This window comes from Chelonoidis abingdonii, chromosome 2, assembly GCF_003597395.2.
Source record: "Chelonoidis abingdonii isolate Lonesome George chromosome 2, CheloAbing_2.0, whole genome shotgun sequence".
Classification (NCBI taxonomy): Eukaryota; Metazoa; Chordata; order Testudines; family Testudinidae; genus Chelonoidis; species Chelonoidis abingdonii.
In genome coordinates, this window is record NC_133770.1 from 273,386,189 (window position 1) to 273,408,834 (window position 22,646).

General features: G+C 41.5%; 1 protein-coding gene across 4 annotated transcripts in view; it reads right to left on the reverse strand.

Annotated features, from left to right (window-relative positions):
• CSMD3 (CUB and Sushi multiple domains 3) overlaps positions 1-22,646 on the reverse strand; it is a 1,318,842-nt gene that overhangs the window by 1,137,987 nt on the left and 158,209 nt on the right. For all 4 annotated transcript variants that reach the window (XM_075063193.1, XM_075063192.1, XM_075063195.1 and 1 more), the window contains exon 2: positions 3,161-3,383. In XM_075063193.1, coding sequence (XP_074919294.1) covers positions 3,161-3,383 — 223 coding nt within the window. The remainder of the gene's footprint in view (positions 1-3,160; positions 3,384-22,646) is intronic.

The window sequence follows — 22,646 nt, forward strand, 5'->3', positions numbered from 1 at the left end:
ATGCATGATGCACCATCCAGTCCCCAATTGGATATTACTCGAGTGACAGAGAGCATTCATCCTCACAAAAATTTGAGATGGAGAATTTGTTCTGACCTAATTTTCTTTTGTGACAGTATTGCATTTTAACGTGTATTATTGCAATGATTATAATAAATAAAATCAGCATTTACATAGGCAGGGCCCTACCAAATTCATGGAAAATTTTGGTCAATTTCATGGTCACAGGATTTTAAAAATAATAAATATCACAGTTTCAGATACTTAAATCTGAAATTTCATGGTGTTATAACCAGGGAAATCCCAACCAAATGGGGGTTATGGGGGTGTCACGAGGCTATTGTAGGGTGGTTGTTGTATTGGCACCCTTACTTCTGTGCTGTTGGTGCCAGCTGAGTTGTCTTCAGAGCTGGGCGCCCACATCCTTCCCCCCAGCCAGTCCAAGGCTCCTTTAACCCAGAGTGGCAGGGCGCTGGGCCTGGAGCTGGGGAGGGGCAGGGCTGGGGGTGCCCTGCCTAAGGGCTTCTAGCATACACCAGGCTCCAGCTGCTGGTCCTGGCAGGGTTAATGGGGGATGGCAGGGTCAGACCCTGCTCCAGGAACCTCTCCTGATTGCTCTGAAGGCAGCACCACTGCCAGCAGCAGTGTGAAAATACGGGTGGCATGGTATGGCGCTGCCAGTTTTATTTATATGCTGCTGCTGGCTGCAGCAATGCCTTCAGAGCTGAGTGGGCAGCCAGTGTCCACCACTCTCCAGCCACCAAGCTCTGATGTCAGCATAGAAGCAGGAGCGGAGCCAGGGTTTTTGGCGCCCTAGGCGGAGGTCCTTCCGCGCTCCCAGTCATTGGCGGCAATTCTGCGGCAGGGGTGTGTGTGTCCTTCCGCAGTTCCCAGTCTTCGGGGCATTTTGGCGGCGGGACCCGGAGTGAGTGAAGGACCCGCCACAGAATGGCCACTGAAGATCTGGAGTGCGGAAGGACCCCCCACCGCGAAATTGCTGCCAAGGGTGGCAAAATGCCGCCCACCCAAATCCTAGTGCCCTAGGCAACCACCTAGGTCACCTAAATGGAAGCGCCGGGCCTGCATAGAAGTAAATGTGGCAATGCAACCCCCCTACAATAGACTTGCAATAGCCTCCATAGCCCTTTTTTTGGGATTGGGACTCCCCAGTTTGAGAAACACGGAAAAGTATAGGGTAAAAGTGCACAAAAGACCAGATTTCAGAGTCTGAGGAATTTGACAGCACAAGATACATAGTATATTTCACAGCACAAGATATTTACCACACCTAGAGGTCCAAGTCAGTGCAAAGGTAGAATCATAGGACTGATAGAGATCTTGATAGATCATCCAGTCCAGTCCTCTTCACTCATGGCAGGACTAGGTATTATCTAGACCATTCCTGACAGGTGTTTGTCTAAGTTTCTCTTAAAAATCTCCAATGATGGAGATTCTATAACCTCCCTAGGCAATTTATTCCAGTGCTTAACCACTCTGACAGTTAGGAAGTTTTTTCCTAATACCCAACCTAAACCTCCCTTGCTGCAAATTAAGCCCATTGCTTCTTGTCCTATCCTCAGAGGTTTTAAGAAGAACAATTCTTCTCCCTCTTCCTTGTAACAACCATTTTTGTATTTGAAAACTGTTATGTCCCCTCTCAGTCTTCTCTTTTCCAGACTAAACAAACACAATTTTTATAATCTTCCCTCATAGGTCATGTTTTCTAGACCTTTAATCAGTTTTGTTGCTCTTCTCTGGACTTTCTCCAGTTTGTCCACATCTTTCCTGAAATGTGGCATCCAGAACTGGACACAATTTTTCAGTTGAGGCCTAATCAGCGTGGAGTAGAGTGAAAGAATTACTTCTCATGTCTTGCTTACAATATTCCTGCTAATGTATCTCAGAAGGATGTTCGTTTTTTCTGCAACTGTTGACTCAAATTTAGCTTGTGGTCCACTAGGACCCCCAGATCAATTTCCGCAGTACTCCTTCCTAGGCAGTAATTTCCCATTTTGTATGTGTGCAACTGATTGTTCCTTCCTAAGTGAAGTATTTTGCATTTGTTCTTATTGAATTTCATCCTATTTAGTTCAGACCATTTCTCCAGTTTGTCCAGATCATTTTGAATTTGAATCCTATCCTCCAAAGCATTTGCAATCCTCCCAACTTGGTATCGTCCACAAACTTTATAAGTGTACTCTGTATGCCATTATCTAAATCATTGATGAAGATATTGAACAGAACCAGACCCAGAACTGATCCCTACAGGACCACACTCATTATGCCCTTCCAGCATGACTGTTAACCACTGATAACTGCTTTCTGGGAATGGTTTTCCAACCAGCTTTGCACCCACTTTACTGTAGCTCCATCTAGATTGCATTTCCTTAGTTTGTTTATGAGACTGCCATGGGAGACAATATCAAAAGCTTTACTAAAGTCAAGATATACCACATCTACCGCTCCCCCAATCCAGAAAGCTTGTCGCCCTGCCAAAGAAAACTATCAGGTTGGTTTGCACGATTTGTTTTTGTCAAATCTGTGCTGACTGTTACTTATCACCTTATTATCATCTAGACGTTTACATATTGATTGCTTAATTATTTGCTCCATTATCTTTCAGAGTACAGAAATTAAGCAGAAGTTATGTGTGAAAGTAAGGTAAAAGAGGTTTGCTCTTAATGAGAATGAACATGAACTCCTGCAGCAAGGTAAAATATTGCAATAGAATACTTTTTTTAAAAAAGTCATGCATCTCTCTGAAACTCTTCCCCTTTACATTATGGAAGTTCCTGGGGCATGCTACTGGAACATATTTTGGTGAACATCTCTGGAAGCTCCAAAACTTACTGACTGAACTTTGCACACAGGCCTGTGTGCGCACAGCCCAGGGGTAAAAGCGAGCTGATAAATATTGGTTTTAACAGTGAGAAAAACATCTATAGGTTTTAAACAAAAATTGCTATCATTGCTACAAATATTTATTTATTTCATCTAGACAAATGTGGTGGCACACCTCTTAGAATCTAACAATTTCTTGTCTGAGTAAGAGATACAGTAAAAGCGACATACTTCAAAGATCTCAGTTTTGATCTTATTAAATACATTTAACACAGCAATAGAAAAAATACATTTTAATAGAGCAGTATTAATTATTTACCTTGTCCTAAAGTTTGCAGGATGAGGATGTCCATCATATAATGATAAATAATCATATTCCTCTTCTAGAGCAAAAGACTGGAAAACAATCTGTATTCTGTTTCGTTCTTCTGCTATTATTACCCATGTACAGTTTGCACCATTTGGATATCCATATGGGAAGCCAGGACTTTCTATAGTGCCATTAAGACCTTTTAAAGTTCCACCACAGGTATAAATAAACCCTGAAAGAAGAGAAAGAAGAGTAGATTAATAACATGTTAACACAGATATACAATAAAATATGGCAGTGGAATTCATGATCTCTATTAATCAGCAAAATACATTATCATGGCATGTAATTGTCCTGTGTTACCTTAGAAGCGACAAAGCTTAGAATATCATGACCATGTACTGCAGAAAGATACATATAATGAAGTCAAATGTCATACAAGCAATATGGAAGGCTCTGGACAACATTTTGTAGCAACTATACAGAAATGCGATTTTTTTTCAACATCTTTTAAGGAAGTTGCTTGTCCATGACTCCTGGCAACAGGCAGATATTTGAAGCAGCCAAACAGAAGAAAATTAATGTTCAGTGGGGGAAAACGGTGCAGATTCCCTCACAGCTAATGTTATCATTGTAAAGAACAGGAGTAGGCAACCTATGGCACGCATGCCGAAGGCAGCACACGAGCTGGTTTTCAGTGGCACTCTCACTGTCTGGGTCCTGGCCACTGCTCTGGGGGGCTCTGCATTTTAATTTAATTTTAAATGAAGCTTCTTAATCATTTTAAAAACCTTATTTACTTTACATACAACAATAGTTTAGTTACATATTATAGACTTATAGAAAGAGACCTTCTAAAAATGTTACCCTGTATTACTGGCGCGCGAAACCTTAAATCAGAGTGAATAAATGAAGACTCGGCACACCATTTCTGAAAGGTTGCTGAGCCCTAGTAAAGAAGCTATATCTTTATTAAGATGATATAAGCCACTATCTATATGAGTTTGGGTGGAATCTTGAATGAAGGGGTGCATGTGACTTCATTCAGGAGAGACTGACATTGTATCAGTGTGTTGGAAAAAGGAGGCAGAAAAACTGACAAATTATATTTGCTCTCCTGGCAGAGGAACTGTGACCACAGTTTGCAAAACAGATGCATATTAGGTATTAGGTTCTGGGCTGCTCTTGGGCATCAAAATGATGACTGATCAGGAGTATTTTTTTCCATGAGAGACTAACACAATATTCTTTCTCCAATGATATATGTGTCACCTCCAAATTAGGTTATTGTAATTAACTTTTGGGCGGGTGGGGCGCTGTTCCAAAACTAAAGCTAGCATAGAATGCCTCAACCTGGTTATTAAGTAGAGCACATTATATCAGTGCATTACGAACTGCATTGGCTGCTAATAGGTTTCTGGATTGAACTCAAAGTATTATACTACTAACTAAGAAAAGTTCACAGCGTGATTACCTGAGAGATTGTCACTCTTCTTGTGCCAGACTGCCACAGCTAAGACACTTGAGTTGGACTTCCTTTATTATAAGAGGAAAGGGACTGCTGGCAGAGTATCATGTATGAAGAGTCCTTTATTTTGGAATTCACTCCTGCATCCCCTTAGTCCAGATCAATTACAAATTAAATTTGTTAGCCCCCCTGGTTTCCTCCTAAATCCATCTCCCTGCTCCCTTTCCCGGGGATCGGGGTAGGCTGAGTCATAGAGCCATGTGCATTATGTGATTATAGTTTAGTTTTATTTTTCTTACACTTGCTGGAATATATTTAATGTCTCAAGTGGGATGAGCTACATTTAATATATTTATATTGTATGATTAATTGTATTGTGTATTTTCAGTATATGTAATGTTGCTCAGTAAATAGATTCATAAAAGCCAAAATATGGACAAATCCTAACTATTGAGAGACACAGCTCACATGCATATGATTTAACTCATTAAATAATTTTTCCCCAGGCATGCATGTCAACAAGCATGTGTCCACCCCTTCCTCTGAAGCATTATGCAGACGTCTTCTACAAAAATCATGTGATCATCCTATAAAATACATTTCCTTGGGGTTAGCAGTAGAACTACTAACATTTTCTTCCCACTTCTATGTCTATGTTTACCTTTCTCACTGCTAGATAGAAGCTGGCACTTATGGGACTCCATTTACTACTACTTTACTTTGCATAGCACCATAGCATGGGTGTACAACACCAAAAGAAAGAGAAAGCTCTTCTGGAGAAGGCATTTTGGAATTGCCTTGTCTGGTCTTAGAGGCACGCCATATGAGCTTTACCAACTGTTGTAAATTAGCTCAGAGGATTCATTTTTATGTCAGATTTGCCGGCCCACTTTCCGCTGTCAGCAGTTTCCATTTTCAGAAGAGTCTTGTTTTATTTATCAATTCCTGCATCTCTGCCTCATCAACTCAATCTGTTTTTAAATCTCATCTGAAAATAATCTTTTATTTATTATTTAACTCGGACTATATAATTTACCTATCTACAAACTTTCAGGATATAGTTTGTATGGAAAAGACTCCACCAAATAAAGCTGAATTATTTACAAGTTATGTGCCATAAAATCCCTAAGGGAATTCCAAAAGATCCAGGAGAAGGACAACCTTCCCAGAAACAAGTTTTCTAAAATCTCCATCAATTTAAGCTTTTCTAGCATTGCATCTATACTGGAACTCCATCTTTGAACACAAGAGAGGAAGAACACGATGGAGAGCTGCACCTAGCATTTTCTATTTGTTTTGGGCCAGCTCTAATAATATAGATGAATACATTCGGTTAAAAACAGTAGCAGATTTAGGCAAACAGTCTGAAGCTGCACAGAAGTTCATTGTGGAACACAGTGCTGGAAGGGAAAGAACAGTTACTCCCCTCACTACCCAGATAGGTGAGCCTTGACTTTGCCTCCTCAACTTGCACTAAATAAGAGGTTGTTGAAGATTTTCAGCCCTCCCTCCAGAGCAAAAGTGGGAACCAGAGAGGTTTGAAGTGTGGCCCAAAGTCATAATTCAGTCTCTTGTCTACTCCTGAGGCACTGCCACTATGTGCTGCTCCTTGCTTAGAGATAGCATATATGTTGTCAAATTTCTTTAGAATTATTTTGCTTATTAAATACAGTATAGAGATACACAGGATATGATGAAAGAAATCTGTATCTAAACAGGAAATGAAAGTTATCTTATTCTAAATAAGGATTTAACTGAAGAGAAACAATGAAATACCATGTACAATTAAGTGACAGTTAATTCTGAACATAACATTATTAATATTGGGTCTCATTCTGCTCAGATTTTTCATCTTTTAGGAATCTACTTTTTTATCTACATATACATCTTTATTCTTCCCTCATCCAATTAATTATTCATATTTTGCAAAATGGCATAATTCTATATTATCTTTCAGAGAGAGTGAATGGTTCCCAAAATGGTAATATACATTGTTTCATAAGACATTTATTCAGTTCTGAAGCATCAAAAACAAAATTGAAGTTTGATTTTGACTAGTTATGCTTTTTTGACCTTTAATATAAGAACATGTCAACGGAATCTATACACCAACTGCTTTAATGTCTGCATTCAGATGATAATTCATTCTGTAATACTTCTTTACTTGAAGTCTTCAACTCTGATGGTCTAACTTAGAAATATTCAACATACAATACAAGTTTATTTAATAACTGGCTCTCATTAAATGTTAAAAACATCTAAATTATTTACATAAGACATAATTAGTGATAACACAGCACTTTTGTATTGTGGTCTTTTTCATCTGTAGATCTCAGAGCTGCACACAGAATTCAAAATGTAAGTATTAGTTACAAATTATTTCATTCTTGTTTCAAGAGAATGGTGTCTCAGACTAGAAAGTCTGCAAAAGCTTTAAGTAAAAAGGGAAGTATTCACTTAATTAAATGTGAAAATGAATACAATCAGAACAATATGCTCATATTTATTTCTATTAAGTTCAGTTTATTCTGATTCTAACTTTTCAATTTGTAAAAGATTGTTTACATTGATCATGTTTAATCACATTGTAAAAACATGGTTGATGCACTTCATGGAGCGTCGTTCTTGCTCTCACCACCTTTGCATAGTTCCCTCTTCCTTCCCTCATTAAACATCTGTCATTCACACATGCTTCCTCAGGTTTAATTCTCCCAGAGCATTCAGTCTGTCAAACTCTGACTTTTCCAGTGCTCTTAGCTTCGTCCTATTCTTGATTGTCCATTGTCCATTCTGTTGGCTCCATGGTCACAGACTTCTTCAATTCTACTCTCTCCCCTACACTTGCATCTTTCACTCCCCTCTCTTAAGACAACACGTGCTTACGCCACACCTATGTTCTTCCTGTTCCTGAAAATTCAATGACTACTCTGTCAGGGAAAAAGGCCCCTAGTCTCTTATTACTCCTAACAACTACTAGCATTAACAGGAGGCCTAATGGAAGTTTCCTAACAACCCGACTAAAATTCAGACAGCCTGCTTCAATCACTATTTGATAAAAATAGATGCATGTACTAACGACATATTAATAAGGATAGAAAAGACGATTTATCAGCATAGAAGCCATCTGGCCGGAATTGGGGAACTAGACACAGGTCACAAGGACCCCAAATAGGCCCACATAGCTTGCCAAACAAATACCGCAAGTAGGGGTATCTGAACAGTCAAGGCCGCCTGACTGTCAGGGGACTGTCTATACGGAAATGAAACACAGTACGCTTGCATTTTTAGGAGGTTATAGGAGTTTATGTATCAAATAAGGCAATTACCTAATTGTTTATGAAATATAGAACCATAAAAGGTATAACAAATGATTTAATGAAATATGCTAATTTGCGGTTTGTAGCTATATAAGCTGGAGCAGAATCCTGTTCAGGAGGCCAGCCCATCCCTTGCATGGGAGAACGCTGACCTCCACTTGTGCACAGGTGTATACTCAATAAAGGTGCCTCAGGCTGTCTGATCAAAGTACAGAGGTGGTCTTCTTTTCCCCAACAATTTGGTGCCTGAACTCGGATCTCACAGGTGGCTCTACTGGACCGGGGACGGCGACGGACCCTCCCAACCCGGGCCACTCAGAGGTATAGTACTTTTGAAATCTCGTATGGGGGTTTGGTGGAGGTGAGGTCCGTAGCTCTGTCTGCGTAAGTCACAAGCTGAGAGAACACGTTTTGTTAATCAGACCAAAGCCATGCCCTTCTAAGAATCCCGAAATTCTGGAGTGCAAGTGTCCGCAGCCCAACACCGATCCCGATCCCGTCCCGATAGCGGCTCCTGGGAAACGACCCTTCCGGTTCGAAATGGTCGTAAAAACCCAGGATTTACATAGTGGTTAAAGTTTTGGTGGCGCCTGTGTGAATGTATAAGGCCGCGGCGGAGAGTGTGACAGCTGTGGGAAGACGCCCCCGAACCTCCGCAAGCGAAAAGCTCTGACGGGAGTGTTTCAAAAGCAAGCCCCACAGCTGAGTTGCAGAACTGTCTGACCTGATGATGCTTCCCCTGTCGATTAGCCTTGGTGAGTGGCTCTGAAACTGGGGCGTGTTCTGTTTGTCTGTGTAAAATAGCGGTGAAGGAAAAGTTGGATGATGGGCGACAAATCTAAAGGATCCTGCCCACCCAAAAGGTACCCCCCGCAGCTTACAGTATGTGCGACCGCGGTCCGTCGATCGTGTAATATATGCAAAAATGAACCAAATACCAAAATGACTCGAAGCTACAATTTCCTTTAGAGGTATTTTGACCCTATAAAATCCGGAACACCTTCGAGGTGCCCTTCTGCCCATGCCGGTACACCAGGGGACAATTTGACACATACCTGGAATGGCATGATGAAACAGAAAAGACGCCAGGAATCGAAGGTTAGAAGCCTAAAAGATACCCAGGAAAAAACTAAAAACTCAGTTAAGACACACAGGAAAAGTTAAAAAGCCGCCAATGACATGTTAAATCCCGTCTCAGCTATTAGTCCCTTTGTGCCCCTCGACATCCTGCCCCCTTCCAGTGGAAAAAGACCAGCCCTCACGCCCCCCGCAAGATCTAATTATTGTAGTTCTAATGCAGCAATGGGCCTCGCCCGGCCCCCCTTCTTATCGCTTCCTACTAGCATTTGGATCGAAGCAGTCACAGGAAGCTCCGACAGCTCCACTGCCCCCGACGATTCTTCCACTGCCAAACGCCCCGGGAACCTCATATGTTCCTCTGGAGCCAACACAGCCCCGAACGTCCCCTTGAGTTGACCCCTGAACAACAATTACAAGAGGTGCAGCCTTAGAGAGGACTGCGAGGCTTCTTAGCGAAACTCCTGGAGATCCTAGTTGAAAAACCCGATCGTCAATAGACGACCTCCTGTAGCGTCGTTATCAAATAGGTCGCAGAATAACAAGAGCTCTTAAAATCCCCCAGATATGAAGGGACGACAAGTGCATATCCACACGTCCAAGACAACGGAACATTACAGACCTGCCAGAACTCGATGCCCCTACGTAGCTGCCCGGCCGGCGGGCACTGGGGATGGATGAACGTTTAGTCACTGTGCATGCCCATGCGTTCACCAACGATTTACCAGCTTTCTTAGAGAGAATTCCTAAGATATGAGAGACCCTGCAAATCAAAAGAACAATTCGCATGTTGTCCGATTGTAAATCCCTCATTGGGACTGACATGAACCAGCTAACTCGAATTTACCCGAGAAACCCTTACCTCGCTTTATGCGAAAGGCACAATGGCCACCTCTTAGGTGACCGATTTGATCGCAATTTCGAGGCTGCACTTAGTTAGCTAGAGGGACGCCTTAATTAATTGAGACTTAAGTTTGTCCAAAGAAAACAGATTGACAAAAATCAAACTCTTGTAGCAGAATTAAGGTGAACCCAGTCATTATATGGAACTATTAAGCAAGTGTTTGAAAGATTCGGAGACTGAAAACAGAAAGAACGGCAAGACACGGCATTAGTGTCTTGCCTTTGAGCAGGCTCTTGCCTAGAGTGGGAGAAAGCACGTTAAAGATAAATGTAGTAGATTGGGAAGAAAAAAAAAATGTTGAGAAATTATTAGCCCAGCCAAACACTTGACCGGCAATTAGAAAGAAAAAGAGACTGAACAGAATCGAAACTGGATGGCCCTGCAGATGAGAACTATGCGGATGAAGTAAAAAGACCTAGGCATGTTCAGTGCTAGCGGAAACAAAGTAACCAACCCTCATCTCCGTTGAGCCCAACTCCTGCTTCACGCGGACAGGAAGGCCACTGGGAGAACAGATGTCCACAAGCAGGGAAATCATGTTCAAATACTGTAAGCAGGTGGACACCTGCTTAGATAGCCCCACTCGCCCGCCCAGCCAGCTTTCACGGACCAAAGGACTAACTGGGACAGTCACGGCTCTAGTCCAGCTCCACCCCCGCCTCTGTATTGATTGTAGGATGCCAGGAAGACTATAACGTCGTCGTTGCCCCCCTTCTCCCAGTGATCAAACTGCCCCAACTGCTCTGCAATCAATGTACCGTCACCCCTGCTTGATGATTACGGAGCCTCTAGATCTACCTGAGAGCACAAAGAATTTCCATTCTGTTCCCTCGCGGTCTGAGAATAGTACACAAGCCATTGGAGGGGAATAACTCCTACCCCACCCGGTCGCATCTCCTTATCTTTCCTATCGGCCTCTCCGCCGACCAATGCTTTCCTACTTAGCCCTAAGTATCCCCATAATCTTCTCCCCAGGTAAGACCTGCTCTGCAAACTGAATCTGTACTTTTCTGTTCCGAGGGTTTTTGGATACTGATCCCGTCCATAATGAGCGTACTAGCCCTGTATTACACCCTTGTATCTGCCCCAGAGGAGATGGCCCCGCCCTTCCTTCTTGCAACAGGAACTGGTGCACAGTTCCCTCCGGTACGTGGGCAGAACATGCCAATCAAGGTGGCGTATGAAGCTCTGCGCGACCAGTCAATTCGTTCTACCTGAAAACCTTACCTCGAATCGACAGTACTCCATTTCTCCTCAAGGAAGAAGGAATTCGCCTGTGATTACATCCTTCCTCGAACAAGGTTTTAATACCGCAGTTAGTGAAGCAACTCCCCGATTTTGCCTTAGAAACCGGGAAGAACACCTGCGGTTTGTTCCATGATTTAAAGCCAAAATGCTGCGGTTTTCCTTCATTGCCGGTTTACCAAATACCCACCGATCGCTCTTGATATGCCTCCACAGCGCGGCTACTCTCTGAAATTGATTTATTTCGGCCTTTTGTCTCTTTCCATTTCATCCAGATATCAGTTCTTTTGCCCTTTAACTTATCAGGGAGCTCAATTCCTGACTAGACTGCCACAGTTATATTACTTAGTCATCCCACGATATTCTTCTCAATTCTGAAAAAGAGCTACTGACATTCAGTTTCCATATGGGATCCGTTTAGTTCAATATGTTGTGATTTATTGTAAGCCTTCTGAGTCTGTAGAAGCCTACATAAAACATGAACAACACAAATTAGGTCTGCTCAAGCGTCCTGGCCCAAAGGGTCACCAAAGTTCTAAGCAAAAAATTGCACTCCTTCCTAGTCCACTACCTCGGCCATGGATATTTCTTGCTGGAAAACGCAGCTTTATCTCCTTCCCGAATCCTGCTATCCAAAGATTCCTAAGCCAGTCAGCTAAGAAAAACAGAATGCAGGTTCGTATGACAGGCTACTGCGACATGGATCCCTGCTATGCACCTTGTCCGACACACTAGAGTTAACTGAATAACGTTAACCGACCCTAATTCCTGGTATACCAACAGAGAACCTACACAAGTAAAAATGCTCTGACGAGAAGGCTCTGCTAGACTCCCGAAATTATAGAAACCATTTTCACTCTATATTGGCCGAAAAGGCAGTACTGCTTTGGGAGTCTTAACTCAACCGCACGGGAGAAAAGCAAAGACCCGTTGCTTATTTCAGTTATTCCTCTGATCAGAGCCAGGCTAGCTTCCCCCTGCCTCAGAGTATCAGTTGCAGCTGTTACTGCACGATAGCAGAAGCGTCCTTCGTAGTACTAGGACAAATCTTTTAACTGATTGCAGTGCCACTTGCTGTTCATGCTCTCTTACTTAAAGGAACAACACAACATCTCTCGAATTCCGATCACTAATATGAAATGACTCTGTTAATGCCGCATATTCACTTAAACTAGGCTTCCTTGCTGAACCCAGCTTCACTTCTCCCACTCGCGCAGAGGATGAGAACCCCAATATTGGATACCATAACTGAGGAATTGTCTGCCACAAGGCCCGATCTGCTGGACGTTCCGTTGCAAAATCCTGAGCTGCTGTATTATGTAGATGGTTCTTGTTTGAGAAATACAAGCGGCCAATTAACCTTGCCCACTACAAGATTATCTTTTCTTTTTCAGTTCTACCCTGTTCCTAGCCAAAAAATGTGTTTTCTCTCTCTCTCTCTCTCTCATACACACACACACACACATGTGCACACAATCTCCATGCCTTCCAAGAACTGCTCTTTTGCTTAACCAGTGTTATAGCGGTATCCATCGTCATAACATGGTTGATTCAGTCACACTGATTACAATACAAAAAAAACCAAGAACAAAACAGTTAATCAATTGCTAAATAAGTTAGTGGTCCTAAACACAAAACTTTCTCTGTCTCCTTTTACTGCTGCATCTGTACCCAGAATATTGCCACGTTAATGTTAGAACAGAATTGAGCCTATTCAGTAGCACATGAGCTCTCCACATACTTCTGCTTTCTTTTCATATATGCTCTCCTTTATCACAGTCTTTATGTTGAAGGTCTCTACATCTGTAATACACATCCCCATCCCTCCAACCTCTTTCTCATCTCCAGCTTCTTACTTTTTCCTGTTTCATTACCATTCATCTTCAAGCACACGTCTCCTATCCTTAAAACCTCCTTCAGTCACATCATCCTTATTCCACTGCACCACCTTCCAGCTCCTTCAGAAATCAGTGTACTCATAGAACCAAAATTCCATTCTCAAGATTCTGATCCTCTTCTCCTTGCCATGGCTAAGCAGCACTGTTCTACATTCTGCCTTTGGTCTCTCTACTGCCTTTGACAACATGGACCAATCCCTTCTCCTCAAGGATCATCTCTTCTGAGTCTCGTCCTACTTCTTTGAATTCTCCTTCAGTGCCATTTTCAATAATTCTTCCTTCTCCCTCCTTCCGTGTTGGTGGTGTTCATGTATTCATGCTTGTTCCTCTCCTCCCCCCTGCCACCCCACACTCGCTTCTTAGGTGTTCTCACTTGCTCCCATGGTTTCAGCTAACACTTTTACACAGATGTGCCATAAATCTAGCTTTATGGCTGAAGTTCTATGGCTGAAGAGGAAAGGTGAGCAAAGCCCACAGGTAAGTGAAGAACATAGAGACCTGAGAGATGGGTCAGAAATAGGAGGGAGCATGGGCTATAATGGCAAGAGAAAGGAGAGGTCACGCAAAACCGAGAGCAAGATCAAATCAATCTTGATGCCTATACAATGCAAGAAGTATGGGGATAAGCAGGAGGATGGAAGTGCTAATTAAATAAAATAACTAAATGATGGCATCACTGAAACTTGGTGAGTAATAACACATGAGGAATGTGGTATGGATGGGTAAACTTGCTCAGACGGAGACAGTGAGGAAAAGGGAGGTGTTGCCTAATATAAATAATGTCGCACTTGATGAGTGGAAGATGAACATCAGGAGATGGAAGTGTGGAGTTCCGGGGGCTAAAGGGGGTAAAAACAAGGATGATGTCAGCTAGAATCTACTTAAGGCACCTAACCATTGATGGAAAGTGGATGAGGTTTTTTGTTACCAGCTAACGAAATCATACCAAAGCTCAAGATTTGGTGCTGGGGACTCAACTAGTCAGATACTTTTGGGAAAATAACACCCAGGGCACAGGACATCCCAATATATTCTTGGAAGCATTGCAGACAACTTTTTATTTCAGAAGTTGAAAAAAGCTACTGGGGGAAGCTGTTCTAGATTTGTTTTCAACAAATAGAGAGGTACTGGTTGAGAATTTGAAAGCTGAAGGCAGCTTGGGTGAAAGTGATCATGAATCATAGAGTTCACAATTCTAAGGAGGGGTTGAAGGGAGTACAGCAAAATAGAGACAATGGATTTCAGGAATCAGATTTTGGTAAGCTCAGAGAGCTGATAGGTAAGGTCCCATGGAAACAAGACTGAGGGGAAAAACAACTGAGGGGAGTTGGCAGTATTTCAAAGGGCCATTAAGGCCCAAAAAGCAAGCAAGCTATTCCGCTGGGTAGGAAAGATATAAAATGTGGCAAAGGACCACCTTGGCTTAACTATGAGATCTTGCATGATCTAAAAAATAAAAAGGAGTCATATAAAAAATGGAAACTAGGACATATTACAGGAATGCAGGGCCAAGATTTGAAAGGCAAAGGCACAAAATGAGCTCAGACTAGCTACAGGAATAAAGGGAAACAAGAAGACTTTTTATCAATACATTAGAAGCAAGAGGAAGACCAAGGACAAGGTAGGCCACTGCTCAGTGAGGAGGGAGAAACAGTAATAGGAAACTTGGAAATGGCAAGTTCAATGACTTCTTTGTTTCAGTCTTCACTGAGAAGTCTGAAGGAATGTCTAACATAGTGAATGCTATTGGGAAGGGGGTAGGTTTGGAAGATAAAATAAAAAAAGAACAAGTTAAAAATCATTTCCAAATGTTAGATGCCTGCAAGTCACCAGGGCCTGATGAAATGCATCCTAGAATACTCAAGGAGCTAATATCTGAGCCTCTAGCTATTATCTTTGAAAAATCATGGGAAACAGGAGAGATTCCAGAAGACTGGAAAAGGGCAAATATAGTGTCCATCTATAAAAAGGGAAATAAAAACAACCAAGGAAACTACAGATCAGTCAGTTTAACTTCTGTGTCTGGGAAGATAATGGAGCAAGTAATTTAGGAAATCATCTGCAAACACTCGGGAGGTGGTAAGGTGATAGGGAATAGCCGGCATGGATTTGTAAGGAACAAATCATGTCAAACTAATCTGATAGCTTTCTTTGATAGGATAATAAGTCTTGTGGATAAGGGAAAAGTGGTAGATGTGGTATACCTAGACTTTAGTAAGGCATTTGATTCAGTCTTGCATGATATTCTTATCAATAAACTAGGCAAATACAATTTAGATGGGGCTACTATAAGGTGGGTGCATAACTGGCTGGATAACTGTACTCAGAGAGTAGTTATTAATGGTTCCCAATCCAGCTGGAAAGATACACCTCTACCTCGATATAATACTGTCCTTGGAAGCCAAAAAATCTTACCGTTTTATAGGTGAAACCGTGTTATATTGAACTTGCTTTGATCCACCAGAGTGCGCAGCCCTGCCCCCCAGAGCACTTCTTTACCGTGTTGTATCCAAATTCATGTTATATTAGGTGGCACTATATTGAGGTAGCGGTGTATAACAAATGGGTGTCTGCAGGGGTCTGTTTTGGGACCAGCTCTGTTCAATATCTTCATCGATGACTTAGATATTTGCATAGAAAGTACACTTATTAAGTTTGCAGATGATACCAACCTGGGAGGGATTGCAACTGCTTTGGAGGATAAGGCCACAATTCAAAATGATCTGGACAAATTGGAGAAATGGTCTGAGGTAAACTGGATGAAGTTTAATAAAGTGCTCCACTTAGGAAGGAACAAAATCAGTTTCACACATACAGAATGGGAAGAGACTGTCTAGGAAGGAGCACGGCAGAAAGAGATCTAGGAGTTATAGTGGACTACAAGCTAAATGTGAGACAACAATGTGATGCTGTTGCCAAAAAAGCAAACATGATTCTGGGATGCATTAACAGCAAGACACGAGAAGTCATTCTTCCGCTCTACTCCGTACTCTGTACTCTCAACTGGAGTATTGCGTCCAGTTCTGTGCACTGTATTTCAAGCAAGATGTGGAGAAATTGGAGAGGTCCAGAGATGAGCAAGAAAAATGATTAAAGGTCTAGAGAACATGACCTATGAAGGAAGGCTGAAAGAATTGGGTTTGTTTAGTTTGGAAAAGAGAAGACTGAGAGGGGACATGATAGCAGTTTTCAGGTATCCAAAAGGGTATCATAAGGAGGAGGGAGAAAACTTGTTCATCTTAGCCTCTAAGGATAGAGGCAATGGGCTTAAACTGCAGCAAGAGAGATTAATGTTGGACATTAGGAAAAAGTTCCTAACTGTCAGGGTGGTTAAACACAGGAATAAATTGGCTAGGGAGGTTGTGGAATCTCCATCTCTGGAGATATTTAAGAGTAAGTTAGATAAATGTCTATTAGGGATGGTCTAGACAGTATTTGCTCCTGCCGTGAGGGCAGAGTACTGGATTTGATGACCTCTCAAAGTCCCTTCCAGCCCTAGAATCTATGAATCTAAGTTCAGTCTCAGCACTTACATGTCAGTGAGAACTGCCTTTGAGAAAGAAATCCATCCCATTCTGTCTATTCTCATCTCCTCTCTTTCCATGGATGACCCATTGCCTTTTCAAAGTAAATCTCTCATATTTCTTATTAAACCACATTTCTGTCCAAATTTTCTCTCTTCCCAGTTGCTCTATTAGTTTTAACTCTCCTTTAATCAGGACATGCAGTCTTTGTGCCCTCTTGGACTCCTCTCTATTGTTCCTCCTTCCCGCCAATACCTACTCTCACCAAGCCTAGTCACCTTCTCCTTGCAACATCTTGAAATCAACCCATTTTCTCTGATTCTATTGCTAAAGACCTGACTTATGCCCTAGTTCTCCTCCATTCCTTTCAGAACATTGTGCTATCATAGAAATAAACCTCAGTTCCTACCTAGCTTTTGACTGGCTTTCATTCTTCATACCAAGTGCACACTTCAGCTCACTGTCAAGACTCTATCCAGTTCTCTCCCATCTATTTATCAGATTGCATTTCCTCTTGTTCTCTTCCATGTCCTACAGTTTGCATTTTTCTTCAGGACTTTAATTGCTTCTTCCTACTTTCAATTCTGCACCTTTTTCAGCCATACCCAATCCTTCCATAGTTTCCACCTTTAGGTAATTCACAACTTTCTCCCCTCTTTCAAACCTCTCCTGGAATATCACTTCTTACAGCTAGCTTTCAACAATGCCAGCAAGTTTGTTTCCTAATATGATGCCTGCCCATTTGCAAAGGAAGCCAGGGAAAAGTAAAATCAAATACAATTATCCATTCCAATTCTGCAATAATATTCTCCCAAGAGCAATATTTATATATTTTGGGGTTCTCTTCTCTCTTCCTTCCTCCATTTTCTTCATTTAAACTACATTTCTCTACATTTAAACTAAGCTCTTTGGTGCCATAAAAGCAGCAGACATGCCCAGTGGAACAATGTAAACACTGCTAAAATGTTACAGATCCTATGTTTGTAAAATGTAAAAAAATAAACATAGTTCAGATTTTCTCTTAAACTTTCAGTAGAGTCAAGATTCCTTAAAATTAGCCACATTGCCTTTTCATTTCACCTTTGTGCATCAAAGCACTTCAAGTGTTCTTCAATTGCTTTGTTATTCATGGACAAGAAGAGATGTTGGAGTGTTTCCTTTCTGCAAGCTTATCAGAAATTGCACTAATATGTTTCATTATAGAATTTCTCTAATAAATAAAACTACATCCAAGAGAAGATGTTTTTAGGAATTTAGCTTCTAATCTATTATTCATAACCATTTGAAAGCTATAACCAAGACAATTAAGCTCTTCTGAAGATATTGGGCTAAATTCATCCCTCTTGCAGGGAGCAGGGATGAAAGAGGCCAGTTCTGTTCCAGTATTTGTTGGTACTGTGACCAATTCAATGACTTCCTAGAGGAATTCCTATGTGCCCATACTATTGAGTAAAGTATCCTCTCCCACTTGATTAGAACCCCATTTGAAACCAACAATGCCTTCCAAAGGGGTAAATTCTCCTCTATGGTTCAGTAGACATAGCTAGCTATTACTTGTTCCATTTCAAATCAACAGAAGCATAACACAGAGCTTGATTCACAGATGTGAAGTAGATTCCCTGAACTTCCAACAGAAAGAGAGAGGTTCCCCTCAGGTAGGCATTTTTCCCTCTCCTATAACTTTTCTATTAGAGAACAAGCACATCCAACTTTATTGCATCAGGCTCAAAAGAATTCCAGAGTCTCCCACAAGCACTGTCCCATATCTAGGCTGATGCCACCTTTCCTTAGGCCAGGTGGCATTAGGCCTTTCCTCACCTGTAAAGAGATGAAAAGTTACCTAGAAGACTCTCCCACTCCTTGCAGGGATGTGCAAGACTTCAGAAGACATTCTGAGAAGCACAGGAACTGCTCACTCCTACTCTAACCCAAGAAGGGGCCAGAGAGGAGGCCAAGCCTCCATCCTCCGTACCAATCCTTGTTCACCAGGACTACTCTGAACTACAGTTGTGTAAATAATGGATTTTTTTTATTTTCTGACAATTCTGAAAAATAATTACCCTCAGCCCCATTTTGGGTCAGACAAAAGGTTTTGTTTTGACAAAAATCAAAAGGTTTTGTTTTGATCTTAACCATTTTTTATTTATTTTAAGTACAGTGAAAGAAATTTGTGAAACAAAGTTTCATTTCAAACTGACAAATCTTAGTATTTCATTTAGACAATGTTGAAATAAAATGTTTGTTTTATTTGTGTCAGTTTTCCTAAATTGCTTTGGTTGGAGGGGGAAAAAAAACTTAAAAATTTCAGAAAAAAAATACAGTCTCCCCTAGCTGCTTTTCCTTCCCCTCTACTTTCTTTTTTCCCTGTTCCTGGAGGGGCATTAATGAGCTACTTCACCTTGAACGGTCTTTTGAAATATGTGTTAACAACTTATGCTAAATAAATTATTCCATCCTGTATTTAGCTGTGACACTCTGAGTAGGGGCTTGTCTACACTAGAAATGCTACATTGGCACAGCTGCACTGATGCAGCTGTGTTGCCATAGCGCATCTGGTGAAGACGCTTTGTGCCGACAGGAGAGAGCTCTCCCTTCAGCATAACAACCCCACCTCCACAAGAGGCGGTAGCTATGTCAGCGGGAAAAGCTCTACTCTGCACCCAGCTCTACTCTGAATTAGAAAGAGTTATAACAATCCAAAATGTTAAATCTGTGAAAAATGGTCTAAATGGACCTTTTCTTTTTCTATTCTTTTTTTGGGGGGGGGGGGGGGCAGGGGAGGAGAGCTTGCAATTTTTTTTAAATTGAAACCATGACTGACTTTTTTAAAATTGAAACCATGACTGAAAAATGGGGTCTCAGTAAACAAAAAATGTCAATAAATTTTATGATGTATACAAAAATAAACACCAATAATATTGTCACGAGACATATTTTTCTTAAGATAAACTATTTTTCATTTCAGAAGAAAGGCCTTTTTCAACAACAACAAAAACAACAAACCAGTTGTTTGAAAAATGTCACCTACTTCTTCTTTTACCATTCCAAACATCTGAAAAGCTTGAATCAGCTTAAAAACACCGTAATCATAAAACAAGCTGGCAGAGAAAGATGGTCACCTATTTCTTCCTGAAAATATAGAAATCCCACCTCCCTTAGACAGTCACATTATACTGGCCCTAGTCATCCCTTTAGGACGTAGTACTTTTTTTGTCAATTCTGTTTAGATTCTAACAGTTCCCCAGCCACCATGGAGTCAAATCCTGTCCCCCAAAGAAGCCAGTTACAAAACTCCCAGCCTTTCATCCCTGGCGTCTGAGAATCCTTCATTCCTAGAGAATTTCAGAACTTCTTCCCCATTTCCCACATATATTTTTCGACTGTCTTTTGGATCAGAGACCTACTGTTCCAAATAGCTGCCTCCTTCCTCATATTAATGGAGAAGTGTAATCTTGTTATTGTGGCTAACATCTGGGTGACTGAACTAGACATAAAAATAAGCCAGGACATTTGGAATCTCATCACACAGAATATTACAAATCCCCTCTGGGCTAGACAGATTGTAACATGTGCTGGTGATGCCAAATCTGCAGGGGAATCCTGATATATATGTCTGGGGAGATGGTAGACAGGTATTATTTTTTTGGAATGATTATAAAGATTTGAAATCATTTAGTTGCTGACCTCAGTCTCATTCAGCCCCCTGAATCTTTCCCCTGGGCATAATAATAGCAACCTTAAACTATGATCTCCCCACTTCAACAGCTTTAAATCCTGAGAGCTGCTTTATTAATGGCCAAAAAATTCCTTCTATTTCTGAAGTGAAAGATACCCACTACAAATGAATATCTACAATTGAAGATTAGTACAGTAGTCTCAGCAGCTTGGCAGCCCTAAAAAGAATAGCTTACCAAAGACAAGACTGAAAATAAATAAATACAGACTTCATTTCGGATTACACAGTTATTGTTCCCTGTTCTAGGGAATGAACAAATACCCTGTAATAGAAGAGCTGTTGCACAATGTAGATTCTATTAGTTATTTAATTTTCACTGTTCCCTCTTAGCAATGCTAACAAATAAACCAAAGGTTTTGTACTGGGCCTCATTAATCTTCAGTGTAACATGTAAAAAGTGGTATTGTTTATCATTAAAACAGGAAGATTTTTTTTTTCATTTTTTAAAACACTGTCTGGTTTAGCTCTGCCAAAGAATCAGGAAAAGGGGTAAGAGAGATTGCTCTTACTACACTCTGAGCTCCGACGATGGACTGGAGTTTTTTTGTGGATTTTAGAAATACCAGCTCGTGATTTGCACAGAGTTCTCCACCTCCCATTTAGTCCTCAAATATCATATCTTAGAGCAAAATTCATTAATTCATTAATAAAATGGTAAGCCTGTTTCCATTCTTGTCATTTGCATGAAAGGCAGTAGCAGGTTATTGCCAAAACCAAAGAACCATGTAACAGTGGGGTCCATTCAAACCTTCTGACAAAATAATTTTATCATTTAATTGAGTCCTAAACCATTATGCACACTAGGCTGACAATTAAACTACATTAAAATAACGTTTATGCCCATTATACTCAGAACATTTATATCAAACAAACCAATTTCATATAAAAGTGTTCTAAGTATAAATGATTAGTGTTTGTTAGTTCTGTCATGATCTGAGCTTGCTTGGGAGGCACCATTCCCCTCCCCTGGTGGGCTGAGACAAGCTGGGCCCACGTCCTCTGCTGGAAGCTGAGGGGAAGGACAGGAAGTATAAGAGGCTGGCCCTTCAGCTCAGTTGGGCTGGACCCAGATATCTCTAGCCCTACTGCAGGTTTCCAGCTCCACTACCTAGCAATGTAGCACCCTCACTCCAGAGGAGACAGAGTTCAGCAAGGAGCTGCTGGGTTTACTGTCTGCCATTTAGTCAGAGGAGGCATTAGTATAGTGGTGCTGTCACAATAGGACTCTGCATTGTGGTAGGATCCCTGCTGACCCAGTGGTGGGATCCCTGACCGCTGTTAGGTCCCTGGGCTAGGACCTGGTGGAGTAGGGTGGGCCCGGGTCCTTCTACCCCCTGCTGCCAACCCCACCTCTGTGTTGGCAGCCTACTCACCCTATGTCTGACGGACTGTGCTTTGTGTATTTGTGGTCTGCCTTAGCCAGAAGGTTGGGCTAAAGACTGCTCCCTCATCTGGCCTGCCCAGAGTATCACAGCCCCAGATTGCATAAATTGCAGTCTGCCCTGCCAGGAGACTCTGGCCATATAATGATTGGTACTCAGCCCAGCTGAAGGGCCAGAACTCTAGCCTACGAATTGATTGATTGTTGTGTGATGTAGTGAGGCAAAATGGCCTCCTTCCGAGCTTCATAGGAGGGATGACCACCGGCCACTATAGGTGGTATATTCAATTGTATTAGTATCAATTAACATTGTTCTTCTAAAGAAAAGACTTTCATATCTTGCTTCAAAATGTAAGATCATATCCTTTCACTGCCTCCAGGTTCATAGAAGGTTCCAGTTACATCAGAATCAGAGAACTTTGACAGCCTCTACCCAGTAGAACTTGGAGGCTCTCTGGAAAATCTCCACCTGCTTCAAATGCTGCAAAGCCCAACTCTTGGGACTCCCTATGTAGCAAAGCTTAGAGGAATAGCATTAGAAGTTTATGAAAGCAGGTGCTTAGCTTAAATAGTCACAGCCTTAATCATTGCATTCTTTCCCAGGCAACTGCGACAATTCCTATTTAAGAAGCTGGATCATTCAGACTACAATAACAAAGAAGTTTAACATCAGAGGATAACCCAATGGATAAATTAGTGTTGTGAACACAATGGATAAGAAATTAGTCTTGGTTTGGATCTTGGATCATGTTTATTGTACGGGAACTATAGTGGCATAACTATGCCAGCATAACTCCATAGCGTAGAAGCAGCCTACAGTGACAGAAGATTATTTTCCATCACTGTAAGAACATCACCTCCCTGAGTGATGGTAGCTAGGTTAACAGAAGAATGCTTCCATTAACCTATTTCTACACCAAGGATTAGGTCAGCATAGCTACAGGG